Source organism: Urtica dioica, chromosome 6 (genome assembly GCF_054948205.1).
Source record: "Urtica dioica subsp. dioica isolate 48M chromosome 6, U.dioica_male_clone48M_v1_H2, whole genome shotgun sequence".
Taxonomy (NCBI): Eukaryota; Viridiplantae; Streptophyta; class Magnoliopsida; order Rosales; family Urticaceae; genus Urtica; species Urtica dioica.
In genome coordinates, this window is record NC_142761.1 from 41,995,604 (window position 1) to 42,019,091 (window position 23,488).

General features: G+C 35.7%; 4 protein-coding genes across 4 annotated transcripts; 3 read left to right on the plus strand and 1 right to left on the minus strand.

The window, feature by feature from the left end:
* Positions 1 to 3,534: 3,534 nt before the first annotated feature.
* On the minus strand, positions 3,535 to 5,867 carry LOC149394295 (Exostosin family protein). Its single transcript, XM_089618391.1, has 2 exons — positions 4,653 to 5,867; positions 3,535 to 3,980 (listed from the first exon to the last, which is right to left on the minus strand). The coding sequence occupies exons 1-2, from the start codon at positions 5,696 to 5,698 to the stop codon at positions 3,623 to 3,625; spliced, it is 1,404 nt and encodes a 467-aa protein (XP_089474517.1). The 5' UTR covers positions 5,699 to 5,867; the 3' UTR covers positions 3,535 to 3,622.
* A 2,934-nt stretch (positions 5,868 to 8,801) lies between these two features.
* On the plus strand, positions 8,802 to 12,075 carry AT-HSFA5 (winged-helix DNA-binding transcription factor family protein). The gene is made up of 2 exons (XM_089617405.1): positions 8,802 to 9,187; positions 10,583 to 12,075. Exons 1-2 carry the CDS (start codon positions 8,960 to 8,962, stop codon positions 11,750 to 11,752), a joined length of 1,398 nt encoding a protein of 465 aa, XP_089473531.1. The 5' UTR covers positions 8,802 to 8,959; the 3' UTR covers positions 11,753 to 12,075.
* Positions 12,076 to 16,527: 4,452 nt separating this feature from the next.
* Positions 16,528 to 17,445, plus strand: RALFL31 (ralf-like 31). The gene has a single exon (XM_089616315.1). It carries the CDS (start codon positions 16,687 to 16,689, stop codon positions 17,089 to 17,091), a length of 405 nt encoding a protein of 134 aa, XP_089472441.1. The 5' UTR covers positions 16,528 to 16,686; the 3' UTR covers positions 17,092 to 17,445.
* Positions 17,446 to 21,645: 4,200 nt separating this feature from the next.
* On the plus strand, positions 21,646 to 23,474 carry LOC149394298 (high mobility group B protein 7-like). The gene is made up of 7 exons (XM_089616870.1): positions 21,646 to 21,871; positions 22,232 to 22,314; positions 22,396 to 22,444; positions 22,555 to 22,671; positions 22,758 to 22,815; positions 22,895 to 23,080; positions 23,181 to 23,474. The coding sequence occupies exons 1-7, from the start codon at positions 21,753 to 21,755 to the stop codon at positions 23,256 to 23,258; spliced, it is 690 nt and encodes a 229-aa protein (XP_089472996.1). The 5' UTR covers positions 21,646 to 21,752; the 3' UTR covers positions 23,259 to 23,474.
* The last annotated feature ends 14 nt before the right edge of the window (positions 23,475 to 23,488 follow it).

Sequence of the window (23,488 nt, forward strand, 5' to 3'; positions counted from 1 at the left end):
CCTATCAACATCATTTCATTTTCCTCACTTTCGATTATCGAATTTGTTTTCGTTCCATGGAAAACTTAAGTTTTACAATTATGACAAACTTTAAACAATCGAAACTCCATTTTACAAACTGTTTAATTGATCGTGATCCTCTCGTCAAGTACAAAAGTTTTCACTATTTTTAGTCATTAGGTATCAAAATTTGATATTTGTTGTATTGACTACAAAGACAAACGGAGTTTTTCGATGAACTTATGAACAATCATTATAACTAAAGGTACGACCATTATATTCGCAGCAAAGACTTTCAATTAGTATATATCTCGACGCCTAATTCTTATGTGAATTATTACACTACAATTACAAAAAACTGAATAAAAAAAACTGAAATCTTTACCAAACAGTTATTTGAAAACAACTGCAAAAAAAATTTCGACTACAACTATATGAAAACAAAAACAGTTTGAGTGAACTACCAAACAGGCCCTAAAATTGTGCTAGAGGTATAATTATGCAAATTTTTATGGTGTCATAAATTATTTTAAAATTTTCACAAATTTGAAACATTAAATAGTAGTATGCTAAATTTGAAACTCACACTTACGTATCCCAACTATAACCTATAAGAGAGCAAATTAACATAAAAACAAATATACACCTTTGGACTTATTTTTAGAATTATAGAAAAACATTTTTTTTCTCTAGGCAATCTTTGTTTTCATTCACGGCGTAAACAAATTCAATAATGCATGCCCGTCAAATGGCCCCCCAAAATTTACGGCAAAAATTATGAGATTCCAATTCTTCTTTCTTTTCCTTTTTCCTTTTACGCATTTCTTTCCTTGATTTTGTCTTTTAGCTACACGAAGCACACTTCTCGGTCCATTTCATTAAATTTTGCATCTTTAACTACGGTTCCTTTTGTTCTTTTCCTAAAAATCTAATCTTTTCATATACGTCAAAAAATAAAAAAAAGTGTGGAAAGGAAACAACTTTTGATTTTTCAATGACTAATTTTTCACAATACAAAAACATCCATGTTGTAGTTATATAATTGGTATGCTCAAAAGAAAAAAATATGGGGTAAATAATCAATTACCTTATACCTAACTTATTGACTAATGTACACAAATGTTACTATAAATACATGAGGATGATGAAGGAAAAATCCATCCTAATTTCTACAATTTACTCTTTCATTTTCTCTCTACAATTTATTCTTCATACTTCTCTATTTTCTCTTCTAAAATTACTACCTTATAAGTGTTTAAAGAGTTTTCAGTTTAAGTTATTCTTTTGGTTTTCATAACACGTTATCAGCACAATCACTCTCGTCAATATCAACTCGGAGGTATAATACTCTAAACACTAAAACTCGTATAACTATTATTTATTGTATAACACCAGATTACTATACACAGGAGACTCTGCCACCTTATGGTAGTATGATGCGATTTACAATATTTTAACTTCGTTAATGTATAACATCATAATACTATATACATGGAAGGCTCTGCCTCTTTATAGTAAAGTGATGTGAACTACATTTTACTTGTAATTAATATCAATTTTCTATATACAGGAGGCTCTGCCACCTTATAGAAAAATGTTATTAATTGCAAATTTATTTTAACTGCTCTACTTAATATTTTACTTTGATTAGCTATGTCATTTCAATACTCGTACATCTACATATTGTTTATTACACATTGTTATACTTAAATACAATTATTTTTGCCACAAAATTAATAAATACCCAACAGTAATATAACGACTATAAACGGCTATATTTTACTTTATAAATACATATCTATTCAACTCATTTTTAACCACACAAAACTCTCAAATTTTCTTATACCTCATACATATTTTTCTCATCTCCTACTATTTTTTTCGGTTCAAACTCAAAATGTCTCGCTTAATACTAGTCTTTATTGTCATACTTATTGTTATGTTTCATGTTTATATTTTTACCATAGAAATTCCGCCGGATGAATTTTATTTCGTTGTAGTAATGTTTGGATTCATGTATTACTTTTTATTCCTTACAATTGTTGTGGACTTATATATCCTTAATCATTAATCTAAGAAATTTTATATTTCATAATAGTTATCATAGTGAAAAATCTCGTCAAGTTCGATTTCAGTCATCTAGACATCACAGGCCAAAATTACATGCACTGGAAGGTGGATGTAGAGATGCATCTGGAATCTTTGGGTTTACTCGAAACACTTTATGGATGTCTAGAGGACTGAAATTCATTACCATCATCAAGTTCAACAAATCACGCTATTTTTTTTTTTGAGAAACGTGGGCGATGCCACGGAGACATCCATAAAGTGTTTCCAGTAAACCCAAAGATTCCAGATGCATCTCTACATCCACCTTCCAGTGCATGTAGTTTTGGCATGTGATGTCTAGAGGACTGAAATCGAGCTTGACGAGATTTTTCATGATGATAACTATTATGAAATATAAAATTTCTTAGATTAATGATTAAGGATATATAAGTCCACAACAATTGTAAGGAATAAAAAGTAATACATGAATCCAAACATTACTACAACGAAATAAAATTCATCCGGCGGAATTTCTATGGTAAAAATATAAACATGAAACATAACAATAAGTATGGCAATAAAGACTAGTATTAAGCGAGGCATTTTGAGTTTGAACCGAAAAAAATTAGTAGGAGATGAGAAAAATATGTATGAGGTATAAGAAAATTTGAGAGTTTTGTGTAATTAAAAATGAGTTGAATGGATACGTATTTATAAAGTAAAATATAGCCGTTTATAGTCGTTATATTACCGTTGGGTATTTATTAATTTTGTGGCAAAAATAATTGTATTTAAGTATAACAATGTGTAATAAACAATATGTAGATGTACGAGTATTGAAATGACATAGCTAATCAAAGTAAAATATTAAGTAGAGCAGTTAAAATAAATTTGCAATTAATAACATTTTTTTATAAGGTGGCAGAGCCTCCTGTATATAGAAAATTGATATTAATTACAAGTAAAATGTAGTTCACATCACTTTACTATAAAGAGGCAGAGCCTTCCATGTATATAGTATTATGATGTTATACATTAACGAAGTTAAAATATTGTAAATCGCATCATATTACCATAAGGTGGCAGAGCATTCTGTGTATAGTAATCTGGTGTTATACAATAAATAATAGTTATACGAGTTTTAGTGTTTAGAGTATTATACCTCCGAGTTGATCTTGACGAGGGTGATCGTGCTGATAACGTGTTATGAAAACTAAAGGAATAACTTAAATCGAAAACTATTTAAACACTTATAAGGTAGGAATTTTAGAAGAGAGAATAGAGAAGTATGAAGAGTAAATTGTAGAGAGAAAATGAAATAATAAATTGTAGAGGGAAAACGAAAGAGTAAATTGTAGAAATAGTGATGGATTTTCCCTTCATCATCCTCATGTATTTATAGTAAAATTTGTGTACATTAGTCAATAAGTTAGATGTAGGATAATTAGTTATTTACCCCATATTTTTTACTTTTGAGTATACCAATTATTTACAACAATTCCTTTAATTTTCATAACATTTACTACTCTTCTTTCTTTGTTTGCAGACAACAAGTAATAAATAAATACATAATTTAATTAATATTCTTAATAGTGTAACTTGTGTTCCAATCCGAGAAAGTGAACTTGTAACTATCCTCATCAGCAAACCCAACACTAGGATCTTTCCCTTCCCTAACGATCCTTCGGACGTCCTCGATTCTCCGAAGAATCCCGGCCACGGCTAAGTCGAAGGCGTCCTCAAACCCGCCTGTGGGCCCCGCAGCGTATACGACTCTCGGGATGAGCGCGATCACTGTCTCTCTCATCGCCACTTCTCTCTCCCTCGGGATCGCGAGTAGGGCCCGTTCGATGGCCCCGTCCCCGAGATCCGACGCCTCTCGCGCCGGCAGGTACACCGAGTACGATTCGTGGTCTCGCGGCAAATGCCACCTATAGAGACAAAATAGCATTTTTTTTTATATATATTGTGAATAAATAACTGTTATCATGAATATCATTGATTATTTAGAAATTTTTCGAACTTGAGCTTCATGGCAACTGCATTTATAATCAAGGTCTGCCCGAGACTTAAGTCATTTAGACAATGGTTTAAGGCCTCATATAACTTATTATACTTAATTTCTTTTTGATATATGTTTAAAAAATTCTAATTTTTTAACTCTCGCCTTAGGCAACCTAATTTTTTAGGTTGGCAAATGTGTTTTAGTTTTTAAGATTGATAGATTTCGGTAATAAAAAAAAAAAAATAGAATACTAAAACATCATGAGGGCTATTTTGACAAAAAAACCATTAATATGCCAAACCGGACGGGAAGAAAACCGAAATTTTGTTCCGATACTGCTCACGGAATAGAAATTTTCGATATTCTTATAGTAATGTTTCGAATTTTCGAGTTTTTTTTTCTCGTAATGTTTCGTACATTTTAGTTTTAATTCGTGAACACTACCGAAATATAAAGTGTTCTATTCCAAGTTTGGCCGGAATTTCGGTACCGTTCGAACCAAAACACTATGTTCCTAATTCGTCCCGAAATTTCGATAAACCTAATCGAAATTCCAAATGCGGATGATCAATAAAAATAAATAAATAAAAAAATTTACCGGTACTGCGAATAAGCGGACCCCGGGTGGAAAAAGACGGGAATACAGCCGGCGATAATGGAATCGAAAATGGACCGCCTCGTGTACGAGTCCCCCGGCGGCTGCAGACAAAAAACCGACTCCCCGAACGCCGCCACGGCATCGCACCCCGTCGAGCAGTCCACGAGCCGACACCTGTCCGAGCCCCGACACTCCTCGATAGCCCTCGCCCGCACCGCCGCCGCAGAGGATCCGTTACTCCCGTCCCTCGGCGCGCCCGCGAACGCGAAGAGCCGTCCCCGCCTCCGCCCCCGGGCCCGCTCCTGCCAGCTCAGCAGCGCCAGCTCGTCCCGGGGGTGGAATCCGGTGGGGTAAGGCGCGGCGTAGTCGTTGCGCCACGAGCTCGCTTCCACGGAGACCATGGACATGTTCCGGCTTTCCGGGAGAAACCTCATCGCCGTTCCCCAGCCGGCGGATCTCCGGCGGAAGTCCCAGGCGATGCGTCCGGCGGCGGAGAAGTGGTCCCTCCCGGACATTCGCCGCCACTCCGGTCGGCGGGAGAGCCACGCGGCGAGATCGACGGCGGAGGAGTCTCGCTCGGTGAGGTTGGGGTTCCAGAGGCGGAGGCTGGCGTCGAGGCCGGCGTAGAAGGGGACGAACACGGCGGAGGCGAGCGAGGGCGTTTTGGTCAGACACTTGTAGCTCTTCATTCGCGCGTGGAAGATGAGCTCGAGCATGAACTGGTTCGTGTCGTACCAGTCGGAGTCGCCGGCGACGACGGGTCCGAGGCCGTCGTTCTGGACGTACGGACACATGGATTTGTCGGTGCCTCGGGTGAGGACGTGGCAGTTCGTGATCAGGTCGGCGTTGAACCGAGACGGAAGGTCGTGGACGTAGATGTACTTACCGGAGCAAGGATCGGCGGCGGAGATGGGGCTCTGAGAGAAAGAGAATCCGAGTCCGAGAGCTGAGTAGTCGAAGCGATACAAGACGGAAAATATGGCCGCCGATGTGAGCACCGCCGCGCAGATTTCCCGATACCGTTTTCTCGCCACTAATTTCTCCATTTTTTTTTTAATTATTATTATTATTTTGAGGAAGGGATTTGAGAAGTTTGAAAACTTTGGACTAGTTTTGATTTAAACAGGTTCTGTTCAGTGTCTGTTTAGTTGAGTTGAGATGTGTGAGAGATTTTGTGGAATTTTGAGTTTAAGGCTTTTTTTTAAAAAAAAAAAAATATTAGGAAACAAGCGTCCGTTACTTTGGTGGCGTATTAAATATGGATGGGCACACAAAATAATTCAATAGTTATTGACAATTGTCTAAAGATTATACACACATTTTAGTTTTTTTTTGTTTTTTTGTTTTTTTGTTGGGTGATGATACAAATTAGACCCAAAAAAAATATAAAAATATATTAGTGATTTTGTGAAGAACCTACATAGTGGGGTGGGGTCTGTGTCTTTTACACCAAAGTATTCATTACCATCATCAAGTTCAACAAATTACGCATTTAGTGAGGTGCTTTTCGACACCAAGGATTATTTATATTCTTATATGGTCTTTCTTTCCTTTTTCAACATTGATATTGGTCTTCTTTCGAGGCGATTTGCGCATTGGCCGGTTTGGGTGACGCTTGGCATGCATGATTATTGATTTCAAGCTACTAATGAACAAATAATATATTAAAAATATATATTTAAATTCTACAAAATTTAATCGACTAGACCCGTTAAAAATGATGTCGCCTAAAAACTGTGTCGCTCATGTAATAAAGTCGTACGAAAGTTTCGATCTCATATAATCAATAATTTTATAAACTAGCTACAAATTAAACTCAATAACTAATTATGATGATTATTAACTAAAAACTAACGAGTTGTAGATGCACAAAAACTAGGGGTGAATGATTATGAGGTTTGACAAGGGTTTTGGTTTCACTTTATTCTCTTATGGTCGGAATTTATATAACTAAGCTCGATTATATAATCCTACTATGGTAAGCACGTTCACGTAAATATATTGTTAAATATCTCTCGAGTATCTAACAACCTATACCAATATCGAATTTTTATCTTCTGATCTCAAATCCTAAATATGACAAGCACTGTTTTCGAGAACGTACAACTAAATTTATAGCAACCTAGCTATCTCTAGTCAATTAAGAATGCAGTAGTGTGTTTCTATTAGTTTGCACAAGCATTTCTTAAGTATCTAAACAATCCAACACATAGCTACTCGCATAAGCATGGAATAAAAAAAAAATTCAAGAACGATAAACTAAATAATACTTCAAATGATTAAAAACATAATCCATATCCATAATCAAATCAAGCTACATCATTACCCTTGATGGGTTAGATAATGGTGATGAAGGAAAAGCACAAAAACAAATAAAATAAAATATATAAAAAAAAATTGATAACAACTAGATCAAAATAACTAAAAATAAATAAAGACGAGAGTTCCAAAAAATAAAAAAGAAAACAAAAGTTGATTATGATGAACATAAAGAAAGTGATGCAACATGTATTATACTCTCTTACGCTTTGTAAAAGTATCCAAAGACTAAAAATTAAACTATAAGAAAATAGAAAATATGATTTTTGAGGTTCGAACTCGTGTACATTAGTTTCTTTGGTATTTTTCGAGTCATTTGGACCATTCGATGAGATCTCACGGTCCAAAACACTTCAAAATCATAAAATAAAACGAGCTAGAACGGGATTTTAAGTTGCAAATTATTGATTACAATTCACCAATACATTACATGTATACTTCTGAAAAAAATCAAATTTACATTTTCTATAATTTATTTTATATTTATATTTCTCATAATGATACGATTAGAGGTGCAACAACACAAAGACATTCACAGAGAGAATTCAAATTCAAGACTTGAGATAGAATTTCATGATTTGAACAAAGATAAATGGATGAAGCAATAAGCTTAGTTTGGGCTGATCACACTTTTAAACAATATTGGTTCCTTGTCGTTGAAAACCAATTGAAATTGAATGTTAATGTGGTATCCACGTTTTTGGCCTATTGGTTACCATTAGTTCAGCTTCAAATAATGATTTTTAGTGGGCAGATACAAAAAGGTTGCATTTGTTGAGATTTAATTGTGGTTTAATTATCTAGGAGTTCTAATTACGTGTTTAAGTTTCGAATGAGACTATTTGTATGTCTGACATGATGGGTTGTTTCATGTCTATAAATACTCTTCCAAATTAATAATAAAATATGTACAATGTTGGATTGAGAAAATAAGATTGTGTCTCTTTTGGATTCTTCGAGAACCATTTCAAACTTACCGGAGTTTTTTGTGACGTTCAACATGAGTGCCAAACGGGTTTTCATCACCGTTTAGACGTCTTCATCGTACTAAAGCTCTTGGTTCTTTATAAGATCTTTATATTCTGATTATAGAAAACGATATTGAAGACTACGTGAACCACGGGTTTCGTCGCATTTGTCGGCTTGGTCCGTATCACATAATAACATATGTATCTACATCAACACTATTTATAATTTTATCCGGTGTACTCAAATATTGCTAGCTAAGTTACACATTTGACTGTATATTGTCTTTTTTCACAAGGAAAAACAATACGGTAACTCATAAAAACAACACATACAAAGACAAATGGTCTCAAGTAAGTCCAACCATATAACTCAAAATTTAGTAAAGAAACAAATCAAGCAGAGGAAGTGTCAATCATAACCGATCAGCTCCACACACACGTCTTGCTTATTATCATGCAATTTCATAATTCCATGTAAATAAATCAAGTGTGATTTTTCTTTACTAGAAGTCCTCTTAATGGAGAAAAGTTTAAAATAAATAATTTTTAAAATAGTGGATGTTTTAATCATATTAATAAAATTATTCTTTTCAATTGTTAACAGTAATTTTTTTATCCAAATAAAACGGTAAGCAACATTATCAAGGTTAAATTTAGTCTGTAGTAAACAATTTTTTTTGAAATTATATAAACATTTAAAATATTTTTTTATTATCTTTAAAAAGATATTTTTTTCGCTATCCCTAAGAAGTAGGAAAGGAATAACACATTTCTTGAAATTTTAATTATAAAAATTACTTTTAAGATTAAAATTTCCACCATTACCAAACATGGCTTCTTGAACCTTATAAAGAGCGATTCGTCAAAAAAGTCAAATCACGAATTGCCAGGAGAACCAAAACCTGGAATCTTCCTTAGCGTTTACTCTTTTTAGACTTTAGGAAAAAAAGAACAAACATGACTCTGTTTCTCTCTCCTCTCTCGCTCTGAAATCCTTTGCCTTGCCGGCGACAGAAAATAATGGAGGTGGTGACCGGCGGCGGAGGCGGAGGGAGCGGCGGTCCGGCTCCGTTCCTGATGAAGACGTACGACATGGTTGACGACTCTTCCACAGACGACATCGTTTCATGGAGCGCCAACAAGACCAGCTTCGTCGTTTGGAATCCGCCGGAATTTAGCCGCGTTCTTCTTCCCACCTATTTCAAGCACAACAATTTCTCCAGCTTCATTCGTCAGCTCAACACCTACGTGAGTTTTTTTTTTTTTTTTTTTTCATTGTCGTTAATCTGTTTGTATTGCTTTTGATTTGATGTATAATACGATGGTTTTGGTTAATTTTTGTGTTAGTTAGGGTTTTGAAATGGTTTTCGTGATCGTTGATGGTGTTAGGTGTGTTTGGTTTTGGGAAATGTGTGGTGTGTAAACTCTTATTTTTTTAATGATTTCGATTAGTATATCTTGGTTGATGAGAAATAATTGAGCTGGAAATGTTGATTGTTAGACAAATGGATATTTGATAAGGGAGATTTTTTTTTTTCTCTTAATTAATTGGAATGTACTTTCAATGAACTTCTGTTAGAAGAGATATCAAGCATCTCAGTTAATTATTCAACTTAACTATTGGCAATGAAATTCGAATAAAATCTAGGTGCTTTTCAAGTGTACATTTAGCTAGGGATTGTAATTAAGTTGATTCTTAAAGACCGTTACGCTTGTTTCGTCGTAGGACATATGGAAAGAAGTAAATGAGATCATAGGTAGTTTTGTCGCTTTTCGAGTTGAAAAAGCCGAAATGAGTTTGTGACCGTTTTAAGGTAGTGTTAATCTTCTTGTCTGATTTGGTACGCTATGTGTCAATCATAAAATTATATCCCGAATTTATATGCTTTGTGGCTAATCTTAAGTAACACGCCTCGAGTTGAAGATTATCTGTTCTTTGGTTAAGTTTTTCTGTAGCTTTGTTGGTAAAATAGCGTATAACAGAATGAGAGGAAGAGAATGCCCAAATCTTTTGCTGTACTTAATTTACTTTTCTCCACAATGTTTCTTAAAGGCTGCTTTGCTTTAGTGTGGCAGCAAATGAAGCTAATGCCATGGATCTCGTAGATTCTTGAATGATAAATTTGGCTTAAGTTGATTTGAACTTTCCGCTCAGAATCCTCTGCTAGAAATTTCCTTTTAAATCAGAACCCATGTGGTTAATCTTCAATTCCTCGCAGATTCTTGCAAAAACCATCGGATCCTGATGTTTACGTTCCTAAGAGTATCTTAAAGGGTTAAACGTAATTAGATGCCTGTTCACTATATATAATCAAAATAGTCGATGCTCTAAGCTGGTCAGAAAGAAAAAAATGATAATGTAGTTAGTCTCTTGTTTGATAAGCTACAATGATTTCCCGTTACTGAATTGTTTCTTAGTTATGGCTGTGAAACTTGTAATTTCTTTGGTTTCACTCCGAATTTCGTTTGACATCAGATGGGTATTTAATTTTTGGATGTTCGTCAAAATAGTTCTTCAGTCTCAAGACAGTTTCATCTTTTTTTCCCGGTGATTGATGAAAGTCTGTTAGAGAGACATAGAATGTAAATTTTTTAATCCCGTTCCTAATAATACCTATGTACTTGGTTGTCAATTGGTGACAGGGTTTTCGGAAAAGTGACCCTGAGAAATGGGAATTTTCAAACGAAGAATTTATCAAAGACCAAAAGCATTTACTCAAGAATATCCACCGCAGAAAGCCTATCCACAGCCATAGTAACCCTCACGGCTCAGCGGTGGATCCAGAAAGAGCAGCCCTTGAAGAAGAAATAGATAAGCTTTCACGCGAAAAAGAGTTGCTTCAGGAAAACATATCTCGCCGCAAACAGCTTCTCTCGGCAAAAAATCAGTTCAACGACGTGACTCATCGGATGGACGGCATCGCGAAAAGACAAGATAATTTGCAAGACACACTCGAGAAAGCCGTTCAAGACCCGGCTTTCATCGAATACCTTGTTCGGAAAATCGAATCCATGGATTTCGCGGCTTACAACAAGAAAAGACGACTCCCCGAGCGCGATCACTCTCAACAAGCTCTCGTGGAGAACAACAACACTAGTTCCAGACCCGAGTCCGGAAACCACTTCCACCAAGACTTCTCGAATAAGCTGAGACTAGAACTTTCGCCCACTGTTTCGGACATCAACCTGATCTCGAACAGCACACAGAGCTCCATCGAGGACAGCGAAACCTCGCACAAGAAAGCCTCCGAGGGAGAGATCAGAGCTCCGAGGGTAAGAGCGGAGGGTCTTTTCCTCGCGCCCGATACATTAGACCTCTCAGACACAGGAGCGTCGCTCGGATTCAAAATGGATTCGTCATCGTCCCGAAGAATTTCGACCAACGGAAACCCCAGCTTGCATTCCCTGCACTCGAGCGAAGACGAGGATAGTCGAATGTCCTGCCAATTGAATCTGACACTGGCGTCCTCGCCGTTGCAGATAAACAACCATCATCACTATTCGCCTCAGATTCCTCCGCTGAGCCAAAACTTCAGGAAGACCACCCCGGAATCCGATACTCGGGTCTCGATTCCGAAGAACAGTTCGGCGGGCCAAGGAAGAGCGTTGTTCTCGTCCCGAGAGGTCGCCGTTAACCCTGAGCCCGTGGCTACTCCGCCGAAAGCCAACGATGGCTTCTGGGAACAGTTTCTGACCGAGAGACCGGGCTGCTCGGAGAACGAAGAGGCGAGTTCTAACTATCGGACAAACGCTTATGATGACCAGGGAATATCGAGAAACGCTAAGCACGGGGAACAGCTTAGGCTGCTTTGATGACGGTTGTACAGGTTCAACAGTCACTCACTGATGAAGATGTGCCAAATATATTTTATTTTGAAATTAAATTGATTGACCAGTGATTTTTACAATACCGAGATATACTTAGTAGCTCTTTTGACCATGCTAGTAGTTATTCTGGTTCATGATTGTCCAAGTGTGCTGGTCACATTCATGCAGAAACTAGCCCAATGTCTGTGCTTAAAAAGAATAATGAGTTTAAATTTATACATCTTGCAATACCTGGGTGTTCAATACATGATGATTATAAGGATTGATATCGACCCTTTTGTCTTTTATTTTGGATTAATGTTCTGTCATCCGTACACACAAGTACCTTGGAATTCATTAGGAGTATTGATTGAATTTATTTAAAGCTGAGTCAAGGTTAGTCTAGTCCATTTTAGTCTTTTGTACACGTCACTCACACCACTGTCGATCGGCTGTGTACTCAAGTTTGAAAGTGGAAAGGATTGTTGCTAAAACCGGTGAATGTTTCTCGAGTCGCTTCCTTATGCACGTTTTTTTTTATCAACGCTTCAAAGCTCAAATGGTTTGATTTAGAATCGGACTCTCTGATTGACAAGAGCTAAAAAGATAGATGACTCCTCAGCTCGCTCTACACGCTCAACATTAGTCTGATTTCTTTAGTTGAGAGTGGTGTGGCTTAGTTTTTCTCGTATTAGAAGAAAGCAAATGACTTGTAAGTTTGACAAAGTTTCGATTTTAGAACTCGTTACCCCAAACTATTGAGGTTAATGTGGTTTTTATAATAATAAAAAAAGTCCAACTCCAAGGGAGGCGATGAGGAAGCGCGTTCCATGGTGGGCCAGCGCCGAGGCCTTGTTGAGGCCTTTTGCTTGATGTCGGAGCTGGTTTGTTCTAGGTTTTGGTTCTGTGTTGGGCCCGAGTGAGTTCCTTTTTTAAATGAGGGTGTCGGTTTTCTTTGACGGGATAGTGAGCCATATAACATGAAGAATCGATCATTGATGAAAAGTTTAAAATCCGACAGATAAAAAAACCATAATTTAGGGACCCATCCGAGTTTCATAAAAAAGTCCGATTTCAAGAATAAGGGTCTACTCGTCCGAGCTGCCACTTCGCAATGCTCTTTGTTCGAAACTTCAAATGTTGTGGCTTCCAGTAGATTAGCTTACAAATTTTGGATTTTTCAAGGTCATACAAAAACAAAGAAAAAAAAATATACATATATATATATAGGCTGCCATTGTGCGATTCTTAACATAAATGAAATTTACATAGTCCGAGATTTATAGGTCATGTAATTCAACCATTCTCTTTCGGAGAAAAAATAATGAAACTATACACTATACAAAAAACAAGATATCAAACGTATTGCCCATAATACATTCACACTAAAAAGCTAAACTACACATTAGGGATATGGTCTTATAGCACTTATAAGCAAAACTGTAGCCCTCATATAGCATAGAGTATAAAGATTCTACTTTAATCATTACTTAATTCAATTAAATTTAATTCACGTATGTGGTGAATTAAAAGGCTTAAGTCTTTCCATTTGGTCATTGATGATGGTCGGTCCCAATAATTTTTGCAGATATCTCCACACAAGCCAATCCGGTATAGAGTAGGTGAGGAAGGAACTCTACTTTATGCCTGTGAGTATATTTGGCTGTAACGCAAAAATTCTATTTGTTTCTAATTTTTATGTCACGTACGTTCCATCAATTGGACTATGCTCTCTCTTTTTTGTGCTTTTTCTATTTATTGGTTCGGGTGATAGAGTTAACCTATACTAAAGCGATGGCATAAGGAAAGAATATGTAAAATTATACCAATTTTCAACTTTAAACGAGATTCATCATAAATAAATATTTGTGCCTTTTAATTCTCTGGGTTGACCGCAAACGGAATGTTGTCAATTAGGTTGAAATGTTTTAAGAAACTTGAAATATTTGATTTGTAATTTAGTCAACATTTTAGACATGTTTAAAATCTAGTCGTATCATTTTAGACATGTTTCAAATCTAGTCATATTTTGTGATATGAACTCATTAATCAGATAGCAATTTACATGATTGTCTCTAACCTTTTCATACGTTAATTTTAATAAATAACTAATTTACTAAAATAAATGAAACGTTGATTAATTCCTTAAAATCAAGTTTGATAGCTAGATATCTACGATGTCAATGTTTTTTTTATATAAAAATCTTAATTATTACTTAGCATAAATAACTTTGTCAAAACACCATTTACAAATCTGAAACGTGTTTCAGTCAACCGCAAAAGTGAGATTATAACCAATCAATATTATAATGGTGTATCTTCATAGTTTTTATTTGAAAATCTTAATTATTACTTGCATTTATAAATCTTTTTTTTTTTTGTCAAAACACCATTTACAAATCTAAAACGTGTTTCAGCCAACCGCAACAGTGAGATTGTAATTAATCAGTATTACGGTGTATCTTCATCCATATTTACATAGCAGACTCGATTACTATAGACTTAATAGTTCAAGTTTAAATACATACAAATAAAAGCGAAAGCGTTTTCCTCTTTCGCTCGTCTGATTCATTCCCGTAGTTACTCCACTAGTACCAAATATTGAACTCTTTATATTATTATATATATATCTATTCGGTCTTTATAGCGTCTATGAATACAACAACTACATGATCATTGATCCCTATGTTCTCTCATTACACGAATGATATATGTTATCGTTACGCACATTTAAGTTACATAAAGCTTTGGTAACATTGATTCCCCTGGCGATCGATTCTTTCGTAAATCTTAATAAAATAAAAAGTGTGACTATCAACTCACTTTGGAATCAACTATTGAGTTAACGAACTTTTGCTCTCTTTCAAGAGAGATGGATTCCGTATATGTTAATTTCTTAATCATTTATATTTCAGACTCCCAAAAAATAAGTATATAAACATTGAATGAATTAAATAGTCCAAATATATGACCTTAAGCTCCATGATTACTTCATGACTTAGATTAGTTTCTATATGACTATCATTTTGACTTGAATACTGTATCGTAAATGTTCCTTAAACGATATATATTATCAAAGTTTTTTTTTCCCAGATCATGTATCAATTATTATCTACACATAATGCTCGTAGTCATTACTGTACATTTTATGTTCCACATATGTGATTTCTAATATGGCTACAAAAATATTAATTACTGACCAAATTTAAGCGTTATATTTTAATTAGATGTTCCATTATCATATATTATTATCTCATTCAAGTTGGTGTAGAATGCAATGGATATGATGAATGCTGCTACATTTCTCTAAAACAAATCTTATAGTTATTTATAGTAATGTCAATTTATTATATTTAAATCTACTATTTTGGATGATTACAATATTACTCTTATATGGATAATTCTCCTAACTACATGATTCCTATATGGAACCACACAACTTAATCGATTATTTCCACACGACCATGATATTACAAGACATTGCCTTTTTTTGGCATAAATATTACAAAAAAAATATTTAATTGAAATTATAACGTCACGCTGAAACAATTCTCTCTCTCTCTCTCTCTCTCATCACTTTTGCTAAAAAATTTGGCAATTTTCTCTAATCATTTGGAGGCTCAACACTGAAAGAAACATGTTTGGTGATTTAAAATCTGTTTAGATGCGAGTTCTCACATCTATTAAAAAGTCAACTACATATGAATTGGGTCGTCTTCATCATTCACGGTGAAACAATTCTCCCTCTTCTGCTTATTGCTCTAGCTGAAAATCTTGATGTCTTCGTATTGGTATTGGAGGAAGTGGTTGGGCTTGGATTAGGACCATCCAAACAGATCGATCAAAAACTTTGATGAGTTTCAAATGGTTTTTCTTACCTAATTCAATATATCATAGGTCAACAAGACGCCCATATGCTATATCTCACGTACGATATGCAAAGGAAAATACTTTGAGCCTTTATCCGGAGACTCGTAACTGAAAGAAACATGTTTTGTGGTTTTTAATCTTTTTTAGATTCGGTTCTCACGTCTAATTAGAAAGTCAATGATATTTAAATTGGGTCGTCTTTCTCATTCACGCTTATGCAATTTTCTCTCCTTCTCAATGCTCTTGCTAAAAATAATTTATATATATATGTTACTCATAAATTGGCACGGTCCGAGCAAAAGTTCGGACGCACCGAGAACTCCAGGAATCCAACACCGACCCCGAGTCTAATAGGCCCGAGAGATCATGAAAGTTAAGGAACGATCCGTTCATAAGCTAAGAACGAACCCTACCAAGCAGAACTTTGGAGATAAGAGAAACTGATAGGTCAAAGGCTAGTCAAAACAAACTAAACGTGTGTAAACAAAAATAAAACGCTCACCTCGACGATTATATCGAGTATACGAGCAAATAACCACCCACTACGCCGGTATAGAAACGGTTATTTGGCAACTGTCAAAGACTTGAGAATGATCACCCCACGTACTCGATCCGATGGTCTACAAAGGAATGCGGCAACTGAAACGATGACAGTTCACATTTTCACGCACACAAATACACAAAAAAAAAACTTCACCTATTGTTCAGCATTTCCATTTACTTTATCTCTTTTACTAGATTCATCTGTATCTAGATATAATTCTGCTTACACACTCGAACTCCTTGGGAGTGCGTACTCGAAACTAAGTGTTTTTCGTGAGATAATAATTGTATTAATTTTGTCAATCAACAATATATATATTTCCTAAAGAAAAGTATATTTAGTGGGCCAAATATGGACCCTCTCTCTCAATTCTCAAGTGAGAAGTCTCATACGACACTCAAGGGTCTCACTTTGTTCCCCACACACAGTAACAATTCACAACAAAAGCATAATAGAGACCACCACGGAAAAAAAAAAATCAGAAAAAAAAGGAACTAAAGAATAATAAGACACAAGCACAACAATAATGCCAAAACCCAGAAAAGCTTATTTTCCCATGAGTACCATCACCACTCTCTACCTGTCCTTCATTCTCTCACTCACAATCCAAACCCATTTCTGGGTCTGCAATGGGGTCTCGTCGCTGGACCTGAGCTCCGTCGCGATCTCGAACGCGACGAATTGCTCCTCCGAGAAGAAGATCGGAGAGTGCTCCGGCGAGTTCTTCGAAACGGACTCGGAGATCAACAGAAGGGTCTTGGCGATGGGAAAGAGGTACATAAGCTACGAGACTCTGAGGAGAGACATGGTTCCCTGTGGAAGACCCGGAGCTCCGTACTACAACTGCCACGTCGGACCGGTCAACCCTTACAGCCGAGGCTGCGAGATCATCACTGGATGTAGAGGTACAATCAAAGAAATTCACACTTGAGAGAGTTGAGAGTAATGCTAATATCATCAACAAACAATTCGCTTATGTGTTAATTTGCTTTGGAGTGTGGTTAGTTTGTGATCTGCAATGGCATGTATGATTAAAATAGTGCAATGCTTTCGCTTGGTTTGTGGAGAGAGATCTTTTGGGGGTTAATGATGATTTGTAATTGTTGGGAATTTTTTTTTGTTGTGGATCACTTTTTTTTTTTTTAGCCCTTAAAGAAAAAGGGGATTTTGGTTTCCTCTTTTGTATAATATATATATTATCTTCAAGGTGGAAGAATCTCTGTATTAATTTAATAATCTCTGCAAAAGTTTGTCTTCGCTGTGTTAAAGATTCATTTTTTGTTTTTATGTTTTTTGTTTTTTTGGAAGTTCATGAGAGCTTGAGAATTTTGGATATGCTTATAACGTTGGCTGATAGTGAATTTTCTATGTTAATTGAAGAAAAGTTGGGTTTGATAAAATTTTCCCATAAGTGGGAACAGTCTCATTTTTATTTTTTTATTTTTTTTATATACCAAGCTCTTTAGTGTTTTAGGCCATTCCAAGCACTGCCTAACTTTCTTACTAATCTAAAATTTCTATGCCTAGATTAGATAAGGCCTTGCTCTATGGATTCTGAGACCCGAATTAGGAAATCGGTAATTTATCAAGCCTGAATCTTGGGATGAATACATCAAAACCACCATGGCCAAATCTCGGTAATTTTATTTTCTTCTTTCTTTTTTAGAGAAACGGGTGAAGATTGTATCGATATAGAGTTTTGACAATGTCAAAGCTCAGTGTTACAGAGTTTGATCCTCTGCGAACGTCTTAATCACGGGTTGATATAAGATGTTTCCATGGATACAAATGAAAAGATTAGAAGTTACGACGATAAATTACAAGAGCAGAACCAATCCCTAATTCTTCCGGTGAAGTCGATAAACATAGAGTCGTAGAATAGTAAACTGATTCCGAATGATCTTCGTCTTCAAAGTGTTTCTTGTTCCTCGTGCTTTTATGGAGATCTACGTGGTTGTTATATTTAGTCCTATTGAAGTGAACAAACCTCTTGTCTTCTTGTTGATTGTGACCCCGAAAATGCTCAATAACCATGTCAAGAAACTACTTGTTCACACAGGCTATTGTCATCAGAAAAGCTTGCTATCTTTTCTCTTTTGTTGATTATGTACCAACAAAAATTTCAGTGTTGAAATTACTGTTCTTGTATAGTTTTATTTTTTTTTATTGACAAATCCCAAGACTCATATAGTGTCAGTGGATCATATTCTTGGGTCTGAGTTGAATGAATCACTAGCCTCAAATCATATTAGTCCTGTTATTTTTCTCCATTAAGCATCCACATTCTATCAGAGTGGGTAGTAATTTACCACACCAATAAATCTCACTGTGTTTTTTAGGTAAGCTATAAAATGTTTCTTCCTATTCTTTTTTTTTTTTTTTTTTTTTAAAATACTTTATTTGTATTGTTCTATTAATAAACTCACTGGAAATATAGGAACTGTTCTTATGTTGAAAATGAGTGCAGATGGGGTATAAGTTCGGTGAGAAGTTTGTCACATCACAATAGCTTAATTATAACATCTTTGAAAATATAATACATTGATTTAATTTTTTTCCTCCTTTTCTTATTGCATTCCAGTTGCCTGCCCGTGGGAATGATACAATTTCTTGTCTAGCAATAATAATCAATGAATTTATACTAAAATTAAAATTAAAGTAAATATATCAAATTTAAACCGAATTTTTTTCCAACAAAAGTTATATCGTACGTCGAGAAATTGAGATATAGTATTCTTGTACCATGGTTTTTGTATGACAAAAACGAACCCTCAACGAAAAAAAAGGGTGAAAAATGGTCCACCGAAATGCGCTCATCGACCCCCACACCCCGTGAACCTCCAACTCGCCAAACGTACTCGCTGACTTGTCACATCTTGCAAATTGCGGACCCACCGACCCGCCAAACACACTCATCGACCCACCACCTATCGCGAGCTTTTGACTTGCATACCCAACGCCTGAAAATTTCTGTGGTTGAACACTCCAAAAAACCATTGACCCCTTGTGCGTCATAAGGTTCGGCCTAGAACGAGCCAATATTGATTAAAAAATAACTAGTATCATGAGAAAAAAATTATATATATAAGATATATTTAACTTAAAATAGCGTATAAATGAGTTATTTTTCATTTTTCATTTTTCGTGGGCCCACATGTTTTAAATACATGTACTGCTGTGCTGATAGCGCTTTCAAATAGTAGTACTCAGCATCTAAAATTATTTCGTAAGCGCGCTATAGCGCAACAACGCTTACGTGTCTTGAGTTGTTTTTTATTTTGCATTTTTCGTGGGCTCGCATGTGCTTCAATACATGTATTGCCGCTGATAGCACTTACAAATAACATAACTTAAATTATTTTTTTTAGTGAAAATTATGAAAATAGCCAATTTAAACGTTTGATATTGTTAAATAGCCAATGTTTGGTAAATTTTAGATAAATAGCAATAAATGATGACGTAGCCTAATATATAGAAGTGACTATTTACCTAAAATTTATATTTGGAAATATATAAAATTAACTATTTATCTAAGATTTTCCAAACATTGACTATTTACTATTTAACAATGTCAGATGTTTAAGTTGTCTATTCTTCTGCGGACCCTTACTTTTATTATAATAATCTACAAAGTTAAGCCTTATCTTACTTGATACTTATTAGACCAAGTGAAGTAGCTCGAGATGTACACACCTTCACACGCATTTAATATGAGGTCATTGGATTGAATTGAATCACATTTTAGACAATTGCAAGTGAATATTGTCACAAATGTGATTCGAACCACAGCCTCATATTAGATATGGGCGAAGGTACTCAGCTATCCCATCTGATTACAATTTTACCATTTTAGTTTAAGGTAAGTTAAACATTAACATTGATATCCATGATGAGATGGATGAGCACAAGAAGAGTATAAAATTGTTAGAGACCATTTAATGGTGGTGGGGTTTTCATAGAACTATCTCAACTATTTTGATGGCCCATTCTCAGTGTGTAGTTGTTACTTGTTCCCCTTTTGTATCATAGTTGCACCTGGAAACCACTAAGAAGGTTTTCATATATTTATATTGCTTGCTAATTGATATTGATCCAAATCTAATACTCATGTTATGTATCACAAAAATAGATTTGGACAATATCTCAAGGTGGGCATCACTGCAAAGTTAAAGGTATAAGAGGGACTACATTTAGATTTAAAAAACGTTTTATATTTAAAAGTATCTTTTTTATTTTTTTATTTTTTATTTTTTTACAACTAAACAATACTTTGTTGTTAGTAATATGAAATTCATTTAAAAATATATTTTATTTCGTTCTTAAAGGGCTCAAAATTGAACATTTTAAAAGTCCATGTCCGAATCAAGCCAGTCCTTGGCTCCAAGGACTAGCCTCATGAAGAAAGACAATGTCCTGTTCCAGCCCCATTCATTAAGGGGTTGGATTATAAACATAAAAAAGATAATTACAAGACTAATGTTTTTTTTTATAGACTCGAGTGTCTACAATTTCCAAACCATAGCTAGCTATGTTTTTCATTGTATATAGTTACGATAATCGATGCAGGTCCTAAGATTTTTGAAACCTTGATCAGCGGTCCTCGTGGTTTCGATGTGATAAGACTTCAGGTGTAATTTGTCACCAACCGAGAACAAATACTTTTAAATCTTCACAATTCTTCTCTCATTCATAGGCCATAGTTACGTACATTGCAGGATTTTCTCGCTCGACCTCGAAAAAAGCCCGTGGGTCCCGCGACCCCCAAGCAACGAGGTCCGTGGAAATTTATTGGGCTTTTACGAGCAAACTATCGGTGATTTTCTCGGCTTATTTGAACTTTTCGGAGCGAGCCAACAAAACGCGTAACGCATCTCTAGTTTTAGTTACCATCGAGGCGATCAGGTTCGAGATCAAAGCTAAACCCTCGTCGCTCCTTCCATCTTCAAAACACCGATCGATTATTATCGTAATCCACGAGATCACGTTTCGATCGACCACATTTTCGTACACGTCAGAAAAGGCACTCCAAACTAGCAAGTTAAATATCAAACTCGTCCGTGATTGTTTACTAAAAGATAAAATAATGTGTTATTGATAAAAAAATGTGTGAGTGAGAAAGAGTCACATTTTCTCGTACATGAAAGAACACTTGGAGCTCTGTTTTATCTATCTGGGCTAATTCGGAAGGCCCATATTTGTGTTGGGCTAATAGTGAAAACAGCCCACAAACAACAAGAGCGGGAAATAGTGAAAAAGAATTCAATTGAATCTACACCGTCAAAGACTCCTTTCACACATAACGGCCACAGATGAAGACACGTCATCGATCCAGTTTCAGTCTAAAAAAGAAAACGAAAAAGTTTTCGGATTGGCGCGAGTTATTTTTCTCTCATTTTCGCGCGGCAAGAAGAAATTAATTTTGGGGGATTTTGGACTTTCCCACTTCCTTTAAAATTAAAAAAGACCAAAAAAATTGGTTCGCAGTATTTATAGCGCAACCGTCTCAGAGCTTCTTTTTACAAGCCTATACGAGATAAGAGCTCACTCATTTTTATTCTCTGCAAAATTTCAACGAAGCAAAAGAAGAAGAAAATGGCTGGTGGATCTGTGAAACCGAATCCGGTGAAGTCGAGGAAGAGAGTCGAGGCTTCTCAGGAACCGACTAATTCGTCGCTCGTTCGCGCTAAAGACGGAAGTGCCTTCACTCGCTGGTGAGAGCAAAAAACCTCTCAATCTCAATCTCTTTCGATTCATATTCCGTTTCTGGATTTTCCGCTTTAGAAACGATAAAATCTTAGGGTTTTATTTTAGCATGCACCGATTTTCAGCCTTTTCATATTCTAATCGTCCGTGTTGCCGTGATTGAATGTTGTGTCTGTTTGTCTGATTTACCTGTTTATTCGATACAATATCTGCGTATGATTTTTTTTTTGTGCGCGTGTATGGAAAATCTGGATGTCATTTGTTCGATGTAGTAGATAATGTGAATCTGATTGAATCAGGCCTAGGCTCTCAAATTCGTTTTTATATTCTGATTACATTGAAGAGACTCGAACGTGTTGTTGATGTAGTGAGGAGTGCAAGAAGGATGTTCCAGTGGCGTTGATCAGCTTTCACAGTTGTAGCCTTGACGCCAAGATCAAAATGAATCTAGGTGAGCTTAATTCTAGTATTGTTTCGATTTGGATTTTCAATTTTCAATTTATTTAGGTTTTGAATATTTGTGTATTTTCAGAGGCTCAAGTTGTGGAGAAACCTGCTGAGGAGAAGAAGCCTTCTGAAAAGTACGTGGTTAACCTTGTCTTCTCCGATTGAGACCTGATTTATTTTCCATATTTTGTGGTTTTTCTCGGTTTTATGTGTCTGTAGTTTAATTTTGCTTGTTTTGGAACAGGAAGAAATCTACATCCACTGAGCCCAAGGCAAAGCGAGCCAAAGTTGAGAAGAAATCAAAGAAAGGGAATGATTCAAACAAGCCTAAGCGTCCAGCCACTGCCTTCTTCATCTTCATGTAAGCTTACACTGTTTGTGCTTTAGTTGCTCAAGCGTGGTTAATAACAGAGTATTTGACTCTAATTATGTTTGTTTTTTTTTCAGGGATGATTTCAGGAAGGAGTTCAAGGAAGCCCATCCTGAATCTAAAGATGTTAAAACGGTATGTAATTTCAGATGTGGACTCTCTCGGATTCATTTTGAAGTGTTGTGATACTGATCGATATTGAGTTGATTTCTAGGTCGCAAAGGAGGGCGGTGAGAGGTGGAAGTCTCTGACTGATGAAGAGAAAAAGCCTTATCAGGACAAAGCAGCAGAGCTTAAAGCAGCTTATCAGAAGGCCTTGGAGGGAGATAATAATGCTGAAGATGAGGAAGTAGAGAATGCCGAGGCTGAAGAAGAAGCAGATAAAACTGAAGCTGTTGAGGTAAAATAGTCTGAACTCTGAAGTTTGCAATTTATCTTTTTTCATTGTTTGTTTGTTTTTTTTAGTTGACTGATTTAAGATGATCCTTTACTTGTTTCAGGATGAAGCGGGTTCAGCGAAAGAAGATGATTTGGAGAAGGAAAGTGAAGTTGCTAAGGAAGCTTCTGATGATGAGTAGGACTAAATAGGTTCCATTGTTTTTTGCCTTTTGGTGACTTGGTTCTGGTGTGACCTTTCTATATTGCTTTACTATCTTATGTAAATCTTTTGGAAGAAGTTAGTTATGTAGATTGTAGGGTGTTATCAGTTTCTTTCCAAATGTAGCGTCTGAATTTTGTCCTTCCGGTGTTTGAACACTTGGACTAATCTAGAGAATTACAGTTAAATTTTACTCTTGAGTATAAATGT

Excerpts from the sequence above, each read along its gene's own strand:
- LOC149394295 (XM_089618391.1), bottom strand. The coding sequence starts at position 5,698 with ATGGAGAAATTAGTGGCGAGAAAACGGTATCGGGAAATCTGCGCGGCG. Across the intron at positions 3,981-4,652 it reads TCCGCTTATTCGCAGTACCG|GTGGCATTTGCCGCGAGACC; the intron begins GTAAATTTTTTT and ends TTGTCTCTATAG.
- AT-HSFA5 (XM_089617405.1), top strand. The coding sequence starts at position 8,960 with ATGGAGGTGGTGACCGGCGGCGGAGGCGGAGGGAGCGGCGGTCCGGCT. Across the intron at positions 9,188-10,582 it reads TTCGTCAGCTCAACACCTAC|GGTTTTCGGAAAAGTGACCC; the intron begins GTGAGTTTTTTT and ends AATTGGTGACAG.
- RALFL31 (XM_089616315.1), top strand. The coding sequence starts at position 16,687 with ATGCCAAAACCCAGAAAAGCTTATTTTCCCATGAGTACCATCACCACT.
- LOC149394298 (XM_089616870.1), top strand. The coding sequence starts at position 21,753 with ATGGCTGGTGGATCTGTGAAACCGAATCCGGTGAAGTCGAGGAAGAGA. Across the intron at positions 21,872-22,231 it reads GGAAGTGCCTTCACTCGCTG|TGAGGAGTGCAAGAAGGATG; the intron begins GTGAGAGCAAAA and ends TTGTTGATGTAG. Across the intron at positions 22,672-22,757 it reads ACTGCCTTCTTCATCTTCAT|GGATGATTTCAGGAAGGAGT; the intron begins GTAAGCTTACAC and ends TTTTTTTTTCAG.